Genomic DNA, 13,794 nt, shown 5'->3' on the forward strand with positions numbered 1-13,794 from the left:
GAATTTCAGCTGATGGCAAAGTCTGCACAACAGTTCAGAGACAGATTAAAAAAATAGAGCATCTCAACGGTCTCTGAATAAAGGTTCCCACAACAAGGGAATTTATTTCACTGGTGTGCCAGTTATGTTTGTGATAGTTGTAGCAGTATGAGCCCTAAGGCCTGGTTTCCACTCGTGCTGCTTATCATGTTCAGCAACGCACAGTGATGTGATCTGTAAGGACATCAGAAGTGCATAGACTGCACTGTTTGATGTCCCCATCCATGCGTTGTGATTCACCGCACCATGCAGAAATGCAAGCAAGCATGCGTTACAATTCTGGGGTGAAACACAATGCATAGTTTCTTGCATCTCAGTGCATTTGCTGTGCGATTCCATACATTATAAATAAATGGCATTGCAACCGCATCTGGAAAAATTGCAGAATTGCAGAGCAATGCAGTGCTTTGGCCTAAGATTCATGAATTACGGCAATGCTATTAAAATTAAAGGATACCAGAGCCGAAAGCACTGGTAAAATCTGAAGCTGTAGTTGTCTTGACACACATTTTATAAAGCTAATGGTCACATCATTACATATGTGCAAATATTTATGCATGAGTATATGTAGATAAAGACAGCCACATAGCACTCAGTTCAGGCCCCAGCCGCAGTTCAAAGTCACAAACAAAGGAGTTTAACATATAAACACATAAAAGCAGACCTATTAACCATTGAAATATAAGGAAAAATGTGGTTGCAATGGACAGCACCTCTGCTTTCCACATGTCCTGTATAATTTTTGATCCATTATTTTACGTGTACTATATGAAAAGGATTTCTCTTTTGTGATTAACACTGTCACTCACACATTTCTCCCCTTTACATGGTATTTCTGGTAAGTCTGCTGCCTGTATGCTTTTAAATAACTCTTCTCTGCAGGGACAGCATAATGTTTTTCTATGTCCTGAGGTTTGTATAAAACATGCCTGAGCCCTGGTGCCAGCTTGCTGTGGGCATGAAACACACTGTTGAAATGACTCCATGGTCATATGGCAACAAGAAGTTATAGAATAGAGTGTAACAAGCTTTTTCTTGAAACACTCTAGATCATGGGTTTGTGTGTTTTCTTTGCTCAATTTGATACATGCTGCAATTCTGTAAAGCAGAGGTTAGAATTACGGTATGTAAATACTACTCTTAGCATTGCTTTTCCAACATGCAAGATTTAGGGAACTTTCCCCAGTACAGATAATCAGCAGTGCTTTTCATTCTCTGGCATGAATAAACAATTGTTCTCTCTGGCTCAGCTTTTTCCTTCACGTAATCTAATGATATATCCCATGCATTTTCAATAGGCTTTAGTTGACTAGTTTCAGACTTTGCTTGGCAATGGATGCTTTGTTTTTAGACAACTTTGCCATCGCTCCCAGCTTCAGCAGCCCAATTGTTTGGTTGCAGCAAGCTATGCATCTCCTATCTGCAGCAAAGTAGGCTGCTGCAGCGATGGTGATCTCCAAGACGCGCATATCATTTCAACATCTCTAGTGTGTGGTAGTTGCTGCTGGACTGTTCACCAATTTAACATTTTAAACAAATAGATCTAACTAATTGAGTCAAAGAGTTCAACATTTCACATAGTTAACCAAGCTGTCTTCATTTCCATCCCAACAATTTACATAAAATGCCAATGTCTAATAAATCTTAGTGCAGGTGATCTTATTCCTAGATTTTTTTTTACTTGACCTAATAGTGAGAGGTACATCACTGTTAAATAACTGTTTGGGGGTGGAATTGGAAGGTGTACAGTTTGATTCTGTGTTCCACCCTCTGGTTTACTTTGCTCCCTGTTAAAAAAGAAAAAAGAAAAAGTAAAGAAAAAAATATATATTTACGGACTAGTAATTTTGAAACCTTATTAACCAGAGGCCTGAACTCTTTAGTTGTTTTTTTTTATTATTTTTTTATTTACATAGAAATATATGGTGTGTGCATGAGTGTGTGTGTGTGCTAAGATTCTACCTTTGAATATAATTTACCAGCAGGATGCTCTGCTGCTTTTTCTGTCGTTTTATTAGCAGTTCAGTGTGTCCTGCTGGTCTAATTGGGCACTGCCTGAATAAACCTGCTCTTCCTTTCACCATTGCTTCCTATCCGCTTCACATTTGCTTGCCTCCTCTCAGCTACACAGATTAGATCAATCTTTCCATTTCTTTTCTCCCAAAGGGGTTTCTTTTTAAGTTTTCTTTACTTTGTTGGTTGGGAGGGGGGATCCAGGGAGGCAGCTTCTCTAATGATACTTGTCGGTTACTGTGACTTTTTTTTTCCCCCCCTTCAATTGCATCAAACCCTAAATATTATGGTGGTAAGTGCGAGCTCTGCATGCTTTTCCAGTTTGTCTAATCTCGCTTCCGTTGTTGGGATTGCTCAAGCCCATGATGTTAACACTTTGGAGTTTCCCTCATCCACTTTCACAACTAATTTGAGTTTGTTTTGGTTTTCTTGTTTGTTTACCCCTTGCTTTAACAAATTTTAAAAAGCAGGTTTTCTGTAACGTTTATTACTCACTGCCCTTCCCCTTCCTATTGTTTCTTACCACATGAGGTAGGATCATAGCTTGTTATGTCCTTGTTATGGTACTGGGTCAATTAAAATGGTGTGTGGTGTAATTTCAAGAAAGCTAGAAGACGTGTATCCTTACATGTTACGGCAAACTTGTACGTTTCTTAACGCCAATCCTCTTTTGTTTGTGTGCCGTTTTAGGCATTTTCATGTTATTTCTTGATGCTTTACACCCACAAAACCGTGACATTTTAAAAGTATTGCCTAATTGGTTTCACAAGAGGACTGTTGTTATGAACCACCTTCTCCACATTCTGGTATAAAACATTACCAGCTCATTTACAGCTCTTATATAAGTTGGTTGACAATATTTTTCGCTTTTTAGAATTTTAAGGAAGCAACCTTTAATGGGCACTTTGAATTTATATTTGTTATTTAGCTTTATATTAAATAGGTACTCTAGGCAAACAGTTAACTACATAACAGAAAAATAGACATTTGAACAGAATTATCATTTAGGTAAGAAATTTTACTTGGTCAGATACCATCCTTTACATTATAGTATTAGCTTTCTGCGTAGCCTGGCTTACTCATTGAACAGTGAATCTTTATGCTGACACATAACTCACTGCCCAGTTTACAAGCAGATGGCACTTGGGAAGCTAAAACACTGAACTAAGAATGGTGGACATTATCTGTCTGCTCAGTGTAGCAAATTGCCCAAAGTTAAACTTTTAGGATTCATTTCCAAGATAAATTTAGTTTGAATTATAGCTGCAAATTATAGCTCCACGACGATAGTCCTTTAGTAAACATATCCTTACGCACACTGCGTTTTTTATGAGCATGCATATTAAGTTAAACTTAATACCCATTTAGGTTTACCGATATTTCCTAATATGGCATAGTAAAGGGAAAAAAAGATTGTTAATTTTTGTACCTAGGGCCTGAGCACACACTTGTGTGTTCCTGTGTAAATTACAGCAATGCATATCAGTATGCGACACTGATGTGTTGCTGAAACCTGCGCAAGTGTGCTCAGCAGGGCAGTGGAGTCAGTACAAAAATCTTCCGACTCCTTCATTTATGAAACCACTGACTCCGACTCCAGGTACCCAAAATGATTCCGACTCCTTAGTCTAATTTTTACAAAAGCTATAGATTTGGTTAAAAAATCCTCTGACTCCTACTCAGACTCCTATTCCAAGTACCCACAATTGCTCCGACTGCACAGCCCTGGTGCTTAGCCCCTAAATTATTTTTTAATTAAAGAAATGGATAGCGTTGTATACATTTTATAGACTGGGCTCAATCATTTGGGAGTTCCTTGTTGGCAAGCTGGTAATGATGTCAGTGAGATTACAACCTACAGTATAGAGCTATATTCACAAAAGCTTGGTAAACTTACAATGTGCAGATAGTGCACGCCGTTTAATGGGATTTTACACAATTTGTGTAGCGAGTTTTGCAGTTTGCATAACTTGCTACGCAAATAATGTAAATTCTGGTAAACTTAATTTACACTCTCTGCTTTTGTGAATGTAGCCCATATTCTGTTAAACTGGACCATAAAGAAAGCATGTGTTTAGTCAGTGTTCGTTACTGTGCATTTATAAATACAGTACATATTTCTATTGACTGACCAACTACTATTCTATATTCAATTGTTTACAAACATACAATTATGCAGGTTATCCTGTTATAGAATGTGGTACACATTTAATTTCATTTCTGCAGTCCACCTTGAATAATTTTAGTCTTATCGGTGAAGCCAGTGCCCATAGTTGTTTTCCAGGAATAACATAATGTGCAGTATGTAACATGTAGCCCACCCACTCCAATTTCTGTGTACCAAGATTCACCAAAACAGACTTTCTTTAAAAAGCAAAATAACTGCCCTCCTCCCCCTCCCATGTATATTTTTGTGCATAAGGGCCTGTTTCCACTACTTGCAGATTGGATGCAGAAAAACTGACTCCAGTGAATGCCTATGGGAAAATCTGCATCAGAAAAATCGCGTTTAGTGCACTGATCTGCAAACTTGGTTCTCCAGCTGTTACAGAACTAAAAGTCCCACAATGCATTTGCCTTTATGAATGATGACTGTGGCTGTCAGACTCCTGCAATGCATTGTGGGACTTGTAGTTCCTTAACAGCTGGAGAGCCAAGTTTGCAGATCACTAGTTTAGTGGAAACAGGCCCATAGGCATTCATTGGAGTAAGTTTTTCTGCATCCAATCTGCTGGTAGTGGAAACAGGCCCTAAGACTGTATTTGAAACAAACACATACAACCATTTTGGGATATCTCTATATTCCCAGAAAGCCACTGTTAAGTAAGAATGGGAACACTAGATGGAGCTAGAGAATCTTCCAGAATTATTAATACAGGTGATAGAATTGAGGATTTTACATACATTTCTCGGTGATACAGTACCACTGACAAGCTACCATGGCGTATATTTGTCAGCTCTTACCTTCTTCAGTCTCAAGTCCTACTGGGAAATATATTTTCCTGACATTGAATGGTTTGGTTTTGCATTTGTGTGTGAGTGTGTTTGTCTAGGGAATTGATTGCTGTGTCTTTCAGGCCCTCTGTGTAAATGTAGCTCTCCTGTACATTTAATACAGCACGCTGTAGCCCTCCCCAGTCTGACTTATTTGTCCCATTTCAAAATGCATTTTGCTAGTTACCAGATGTCTGTGGACAAAGGCTTGTTGACTGTTTGTGCACAGTTTGTTTTTTCTTTATTTCTTGCTTTGTTTTTCCTCTTTTGTATTTAATTTTCTTCAGAGGTATATTTTTTGTCTACCTGTTGACTTTGTCCATGCGCTGCCAGCAGGTAGAAAGGAAGTAATAGGGATCCGAGGATCATATTACTCCTTGATTATGCTCATGCAGGCTACAACACTCGTTTCAAAGATTGTAACTTTATCTCCATCTTATGGCTTCATGTGCACTAGTCTCCTTGTGGAATCCTGCTGCAAATTTTTCTTCAAGACTTCAGTGAAACCTGCTCAATTTCTCACACCTATATGTAGGGATCTACCTTTTCACAAAAGTAGAAAAAAATATATATATATATATAAATATGTTAGTCATTCTACTTGGAGATAAGATGCTGTCAATTTGGCCACCACAGATATAGGATCCACTGCACATGGTCTAATTAATCATCTAGTAGCTGAAGTCTGGCGGGGCAAGAGGATGGTAATACTTGTTATATGCCATTTGCATTTTTATGTTGGGTACAAACTTAATCTTCCAGCAATAGTTTAGTCCATAGAAGGTTATTTATAATCTAGGTAATGTAGCGTGTAGAACCTTATGCTGTCATTTCTAGCACATCAACCACCCCACTGTAAGAAAATAGCCAGCAGGATTTTACAATTGAAATGTTGGGTTTGTCTTGTCATTAATTCTTTGAGTGAACCACTGGAACTAGGGGACAGGATGGTTTCAATTCTATCACAACAATCTGTCCACTACAGTTGCAGTCCTTCATGGCTGATATCAGACTTATGCTTCATCTTAAAGTACATAACCAACCATGTTTTAGAACTGTAATAGCAAGTTGCCTTGAGTGGCTGTAAAGCATCCAGGCAGTGAGCTACAGTCATGTCAGCTATGAGTTGTGTGCAGTTATGCTGTTAACTCTTATCTAACTAGGATTTTGTATCTTTCTTATTTCCTTTTCCCTTGGGTGCTCACTACAGATGATGAACCAGCTGGACCAATGTAAGTAAACCAGAGTATATGAAGTGTTACTTTTTTTTTTTTTTTGCTTAAAACAGAATTGAATTTAACCTCCTTGGCAGTATTCCCCACCCAGGTTTGGGGTTGAAAAAAATATGCTGCTAGCGGTAATCTTGAGCCTGGATTGGGGTGGCCGCTGGGAGGAATCTGCAGATCAGAATTTAGAGCTCCCCTCCCCCAGGATCTGGACACTAACAGCCGTCTCTTCTGTGCTCCAGAAGCTCCTCATCTCTCGGGTGAGATCATGATCAGTCAGGTGATGACAGACGGCAATCTCACTATAGAGATAGAATGCCACCTTGAGGACAGGAGGAAGAAATGCAGTGCTGGCTCCCGGGAGGTGATTTCTGTGCAGGGCTTGCTGGAGAATCTCTCTGGCGTATCATCTTATCTGTATTTTGGGGTCTAAAAAAGTGTGCACGGCTTTTAGACCATAAAATCTGAAGTCCTACAGCCAAGGAGGTTTTCAGTGGGCTGTTCACACTTAATGTGATTTTTCACATGTAGGGAAAAAACTTAAAGGGGCACTTAAGTCTACGAAAAAATTTTACTCACCTGGGGCTTCCAGCAGCCCCCTACAGCTGTATTGTGCCCACGCCGACTCCATCAGATGCTCCTGTCCCCTCCGGCAGCCACTTCCGGTTTCGGCGACAGGAGCCGACAGGCCGGGAACGCGAGTAATTCTTCGCGTTCCAGGACACAATAGTGCCCTCTATGCTGCTGTAGCATATAGCAGCAAGGAGGGCGCTATTGTGGCTGGGAACGCAAAGACTCACGTTCTTAGCCTGTCGGCTCCTGTCGCTGAAACCGGAAGTGGCTGCCGGCGGGGACAGGAGCATCTGATGGAGTCGGCGTGGGCACAATACAGCTGCAGGGGGCTGCTGGAAGCCCCAGGTGAGTAAAACTCATTTTTTTTTCACAGACTTAAGTGCCCCTTTAAGTCTGTGCTGCATTACCCACACAACGTGTGCGTTATCTCCTTTAAAATCACTATCTATTTTGTCTTAACTGCCCACTTCGTAATGAAGATGAACGTGCATGGTGAGTGGGACAATGACATGCATGTTGCCTGCAAGGAAGAAGTGTGAATCCTTCCTCACTCTGCTTAGTACAATCTGGCTGTCACTAAAAATCTGTCTATCATTACAACTTGCCTTTCATTATATGATCAATTTACATTTTGACCTATGTTTCTGTGCTGCATTCCCCCCAGCCTTCAGTATAGTTCAGGGGCTATGGATAAAAGTATCAGAGGCAGATGATCAGCAGGATAGCCAGGCAACTGGTATTGCTTAAAAGGAAATAAATATGGCAGCCTCCATATCTCTCTCTCTCTACAGTTGCTCTTTAACTCACCTTCCAGCCCAAGTCCAGAGCGGTTTGTCTATCCACTCTGCCTCCTGCTCCCTCTAGTATGCTGCACCACTTCCTGTATGTCACGTGACATACAGGAATAAATGCTGTACACAAGAGCAAGCAGAGGACGGCGGTGTTGAGGGTTCAGGTGGGCTCAACGCTGCTGTTGTGGGTTACACGCACTGTGACAAGGGGGACGTTTCAAGCTGCTCCTTCAAACTTCCCCCACGCGGATATGATGTCATCACGGCGGGATGGGCCAGTACATATTATTGGTTGTTCATATGTCAAGCATTCGTAACTCGGGGCTTTACCTGTACCAGTTTTCTTCTAAAGGGCTAGTGAAACCATTTCGTACTAAGTTACCATTACGGTGCATTCAAAAAAGTATTAAAGAGACACCGAAGTGAAAAAAAATTATATCATGAATTGGTTGTGTAGTAGGGGTAATTACTAGAACATTGGTAGCAAAAAAAAATTCTCATTTTTATTTTCAGTTCTATAGCATTTTTTTTATAACATTGCATCATTCTCTAATATTTGCAGTTTATACACTACTCCACATTCTACAGGCCCTAAATGTTTTTACAGAACAGGCAGTGAACTTTTGACCTGTCTTGAATTGTTGTCTGCAAAAGAAAAAAACAATACAGCTGAGATAACCTAATCAGAAGTCAGAGCTCTCTGTTTGTCACAGAGCTCAATGGCTATTTGCATAGATAACTGGAGTTTCTTAACTCTTCCTGTACTGGAAACAAATATTAGACTTATGTCTCTGCTCCTAATGCTTTATTTCTTAGCTGTACTACACAACCAATTCATTATATCATAATTGAAAATTCAATATATAGTACATTTTATTAAAAAATTAATAAAATAAATATTTACAAAAAAAAAAACTCCTGGGGGGGCGATCAGACCCCACCAACAGAAAGCCCTGTTGGTGGGGGGGGGGGGGGGGGATCACTCGTGTGCTGAGTTGTTCGGCCCTGCAGATTGGCCTTAAAGCTGCAGTGGCCATTTAGTAATAAATGTCCTGGTCACTGGGGGGGGGGGGGGGGTCCTCAAGTGGTTAATATTGTATTGTCTCATGAATTACAGCCTTTCACACAGTTTCTGTTTCCCAGAGCTACAGTATATGAACTATTGACTTTTTTTTTTAATCCATTCCCCACATTTAGAAGCTGTTCTCTTCTAGGAAAGAGTTTTAAGGCTGTAATTCCTTTTGAGTGAGGGTTAATGTTCGTATCCACAACATAATTTTAGTGACACTTGTTTATAGTAAACATTTGTTTTTGTGATATCACGCAATATTGTTTAACTAAAATTAATTAAACAATGTTTAATGACCTGTCATCACCGAATGTGTTCATTCATATTGAACGATTGTCAGATCACTGTATGAGCAATCGTTAAGATCTCCATAAACTCCCATGATAGTTTTTTAATCGTATACCCAATTGTTTTTACGGCCACAAACAACATTTGTAGATTAGGCCAGATGGATCGGGGAATGATCGTTCATCACCGGAGATCCCCGTGGGAACTTGGCTTTACGCTATAGTCCAACTAGGTCCCACCGCGAGAGAAACTGTCAATTGCATAACTGAATGGTTAAATCTTTCAGGCAGAAAAAGAAAAGGAAAGCAGCAGTTATTTGTATGCATAGCACTGTACATACACTTAAATAGCTATGACGAACAAGATTTTAGCATTTTTTTAACCAGTTCCGGACCGCAGTAGTTGAAATCTTTGCCCTGTTTGGGAGCTGTTATCCCTGCCAGGGTGTAGATTTCAGTTACTCACGGGCTTGTTCTTGCCGTTCGCCCCACTCTGACATTGCTGCAGCCTGATTGCTCTTCTGTCAAAATAATAGCAGAGCACCATGCGTTAGTTAGCAGCCAATGAGCCTGCAATCCCTGTGAGCCAATCACAGTGATCACATCTCGATTTCCTGAAAAAAAAAAAGCCTCTGGTCCTTAAGAGGCCAGAGACCGCTGCTCTACAAGAGGTTAAAGAGCACAGATTAAAAAAAAAGTATGTATATATAATATATATATATATATATATATATATATATATATATATATATATATATATATAATATTTTCTTGAAACGGGTACAATTCAATGCGACCTGATCTGTTTTATCAGCTGCAATTAGTATTCAAAGAACAATGTGGGATGCTTCCCAGCATGTAAATGATAAGCTTACCAGAAAATTGAAACATAGGCGTTTAACCAGTTCAGTAATTCTACGAAATTACTTTGTCCTTACAGCTTTTATGATTTGACTAATATTTTGGAGCAGAGGAGAAATTTTGACTCTAGTTCCACTTTAAAGCGGAATATAACCCTGCATTTCAACTTTGCTCTAAAACATTATTTACAGCATATTATATGCAAAAAGCATTTTTTTTTTACTAGCCCAGCATTGGAAGGGTTAAACACAGAGGTTTTAAGTTCCGTGCAGACGTTCAGATAGTTACATTCTATTTAGTTAGATGTATCTATTGATAAACAGTTACACACTCTTTGGCTGTCCTCCAAGCTCCTTCTCAGTGAGAGAGATGAGTCACAATAAACACTTAAAAGATACATATTTGTAAACAAAAAGTATCTAACTGAAGTTCGGATGCGTCTGCAGAAATCTCTAGGGACTTTAAAGCCCTGTGTAACCCTTCCAATGCTGGTCTAGTAAAAAAAAATGCTGGTTGCATATAATATACTGTAAATAATGTTTTAGAGCAAAGTTGAAATGCCGGGTTATATTCCGCTTTAATATTATGGACAGCAGTCATGCGTCTCCAGGAGAGTCTTATTCTGTGGCTATAGATTTATCCCATCAGTTTTTCACTTCAGGTTTACTTTACCTATGAAGTAGAGATATGGACCATTACCTTGTGGTACATTTGGTGTTTGGAAAGTAGTATACTGAATACAGTCATAGCTAATTTACTTGCCTTTTATGAAGCAACTTATTTCCCTGCTGTACTTCTTTAACCTGTCGTTACTCTTATCTCACTGTAGGAAGAGTAATTCTACAAACAACCACAAAGATAAAAATCTGAGGCAAAGAAACACAAGCTAAGCAACCACTGTAAGTAATGTTTTCTGAATGCACAATTAACCATGTAACGTTGGCCACACATGAAACTCTTCTATTAACTGACTAATAATTCAACTATTAATTGTTTTATACAATACATGTGTCATACACTTAGACAGTGGAAGCCATTTGTTTCATTACACAATACCGACAACCTGGCCTACAGATTTCATCCAGTTTGATTGCTGCATGTATGTGGATATCATTCTTTTCTTTAGACATGCCCTTTTGGTTCATTTTGAGGTATACTGAGAGCACCTTTTAAAATGTAAAATGGATTTTAAAAATCATTTTACTAGGACAGATTCTGTATTTTTTTTTACTATAAGACTCCCTGTTTCTCCCCAAAAGTAAGTGGGGGGGGGGGAGTCACTGCATTTTATAGTCAAAGTTTCTGATTTTTGACCGCTTGCCAATCCAAACCTCCAACCAGCCGCAATGTCAGGGACTCTTTGTACTGTGCCCATGCAGTCCTCTGCATGGGCACAGTACAAAGAGTCCCTGACATTGCGGCTGGTTGGAGGTTTGGATTGGCAAGCGTTCAAAAATCAGGACACGGGGACACAAAGGGGCATAGAGGACACATGGGAACAGAGGAAGACACAGGGAGACCCATGCGTTACAAAGGAGGCATAATCGACAAGATTCACCAAGGATGCACCAGTTTTAGTATAGATTTTTTTCCCCTGGTTTTTGTCCTCTAAACCCAGGTGCGTCTTATGGTCAGGGGCATCTTATAGTCTAAAAAATATGGTAATTCAAACTCTAGCAAAGATTTTTCTTTTTCCAGCCTCGGTTTGAGTAGGGAGAACTTAATTGTTTCTTTCTTTATTTTTTTTACACACACTACTTCCTATAAGCGTACTCTCAGTATGCAGGAATATAAAGTGGGGGAACAGCTAGTGGCCAAATAGTAAAAATACACCCTAATGCATTAAATTACCTAAAAATAAATCCGCCAATAAATTTAACCCCTTACCTACCCCACTCCCTCATAGTTACCAAAATAAAACATTTATATAGAAAAAAATTACATTTAAAAAAAATACAGTTACCTTAGGGACTTAACTTTTTTTAATATGTAAGTCATGAGGGTATATTACTGTTATTTTTGCAAAGAAGGGTTTGTAATTAGTGATAGATGCAAAACTGAAAAATACACCTTTATTTCCAAATAAAATATTGTTGGCATACATTGTACTTAGGACATATTTTAAAGAGTCTCTGAATCCATTCAAAATTCTTCTTTTTACTGTTCATTTATCTTCAGCAATATGAGCATAGGTGAAACGCCGTATTCCCATGGCAGAACAATGTATTTAAAGAGTAACTGTCAGGCTGCAGAAGCTAATTTAAACCTCTATTCTCCTGTGTTAAACAGTTTAGAAGGAAGCTCAAAAGCCATTAGTGAAGATAAACATTTCAGTTACCTTTGATGTGTGCTTATCTTAAAGTCTGTTATAGACCCATAAAGACGCAAGCCGCAGCTAAACTGCAAAGCATTCTGGGGCCCTCCCCTCGGCTGCTAATGAGACGGTACAGGAGCTTCTAATCAGTCCAGCGCGAAGCACTGATAAATCTCGGGGCAGAGTACACTGCAGGACTCAGCTATTGTTCCTAGCCACATGGCTCATTAATATTCACTGCACACCGTGTTGTTCAAGAACGAGCTTATCTGTGATCAGAAGCAGGCAGGACATGACGACACATTTGGCTTCACAAACATGGAGCCTGCCATGAGCTGTCAGGAGCATCTATCTCTGCATATACTATATACAAATTCTGTGAAATCCAAACGTGGACAGTGAAATGCATATGTAATGTAAGTACAGCCAATCTTTAGCTACTGATATATGTGTTTATTTTCTCTGAGACCCTATACCTAACAGCTCCTCTTTAAACCCAAAAAATCCCTGGGGCAAAACTCGGGGATCGCTTCCTGTTAGAGGCAAAGCTTTGTGCTGTAGCTCTGCCTCTGTCTGCTGGAGTCAATCTCCACTGATTGCCGCCTCTCCCCGCCCCTCTGTCTTAGTTCACTGAGAGGGGCGGGGAGAGGTGGAGATCAGTGCAGATTGACTCTAGCAGAGGCAGAGCTACAGCACAAGTCTCTGCCTCCCCTGGGCAGCAAAATCCACGACCTGGAAAGTTGTAGATTTTTGTTCCAGGATTTGGGGGTTTAAATGTATTATTCTGCCGCGGGTATGCGGCGTTTCACCTATGCTCATATTGCTGAAGATAAATGAACAGTAAAAAGAAGAATTTTGAATATCTTCATACTCCCTTTAAATATTGTAATAACCAGGACAAATAGGCAGATAATATGCGTGGGTTTTATCCACAGTAGAACGTTTTATTTTAAAAGTATAATAGCCGAAAACTAAGAAATGAATTTTTTTCTTATTATTCCCGTTAAAATACATTTAGAATAAAATAATTCTTACCAAAATGTAGCACCCAAAGAAAGCCTATTTGGAGGTGAAAAAAAGAAGATATAGATCATTTTATTGTGATAAGTACCGTATTTTTTTGGGAAACTGGGGGGAAAAAGTGGGTGCGTCATATTCTAAAGGTATGGATTTTGCCCCCAGAATATACTTATCTGATCCTGCCGCTCCATCATCCACAATCAAGCTCTTCTGGGTCCCAGCCGCCGGCTCCTCTTTGCTGCAGTCTCCGTACACGCTGCCGCCACCATCATCTATGGTTACAGTGTCTTTTTTCCTGGTTACAGCTCTTCTGGGTCCCAGCCACCAGCTCCTCTTTGCTGCAGTCTCTGTATGCAAACTGCAGCCTTGTGGTGTACACGTGCTGCCGCCATCCTCCATGGTTATAGCATCCTCTTCCTGGTTATAGTGCTCCCTGTTGTGTGACCTCCTAACCTACAAGCTAACAGTGCTCACACGGTGCCCAGCAGAGTAGCGGCAGAGCGCACATTTTCCTATCCAACGCTTCTCTGTGACACAGTGGCATGTAGAGGAGACACTGCAGGACATGCGAATGTGTTGGGTGGAGGGGAGACCTGATGCTGGCCCC

At 39.9% G+C, this 13,794-nt stretch overlaps 2 protein-coding genes across 2 annotated transcripts in view; one reads left to right on the forward strand and one right to left on the reverse strand.

The window, feature by feature from the left end:
• NPTN (neuroplastin) overlaps positions 1–13,794 on the forward strand; it is a 102,823-nt gene that overhangs the window by 83,393 nt on the left and 5,636 nt on the right. Inside the window, exons 7-8 of the mRNA XM_068275743.1 lie at positions 6,257–6,278; positions 10,683–10,752. Of these exons, the coding sequence (XP_068131844.1) occupies positions 6,257–6,278; positions 10,683–10,743 (83 nt within the window). The 3' untranslated portion in view covers positions 10,744–10,752. The remainder of the gene's footprint in view (positions 1–6,256; positions 6,279–10,682; positions 10,753–13,794) is intronic.
• Positions 1–13,794, reverse strand: part of REC114 (REC114 meiotic recombination protein) — a 165,918-nt gene that overhangs the window by 5,300 nt on the left and 146,824 nt on the right. The window lies entirely within an intron of this gene.

This window comes from Hyperolius riggenbachi, chromosome 3 (assembly GCF_040937935.1).
Source record: "Hyperolius riggenbachi isolate aHypRig1 chromosome 3, aHypRig1.pri, whole genome shotgun sequence".
NCBI lineage: Eukaryota > Metazoa > Chordata > Amphibia > Anura > Hyperoliidae > Hyperolius > Hyperolius riggenbachi.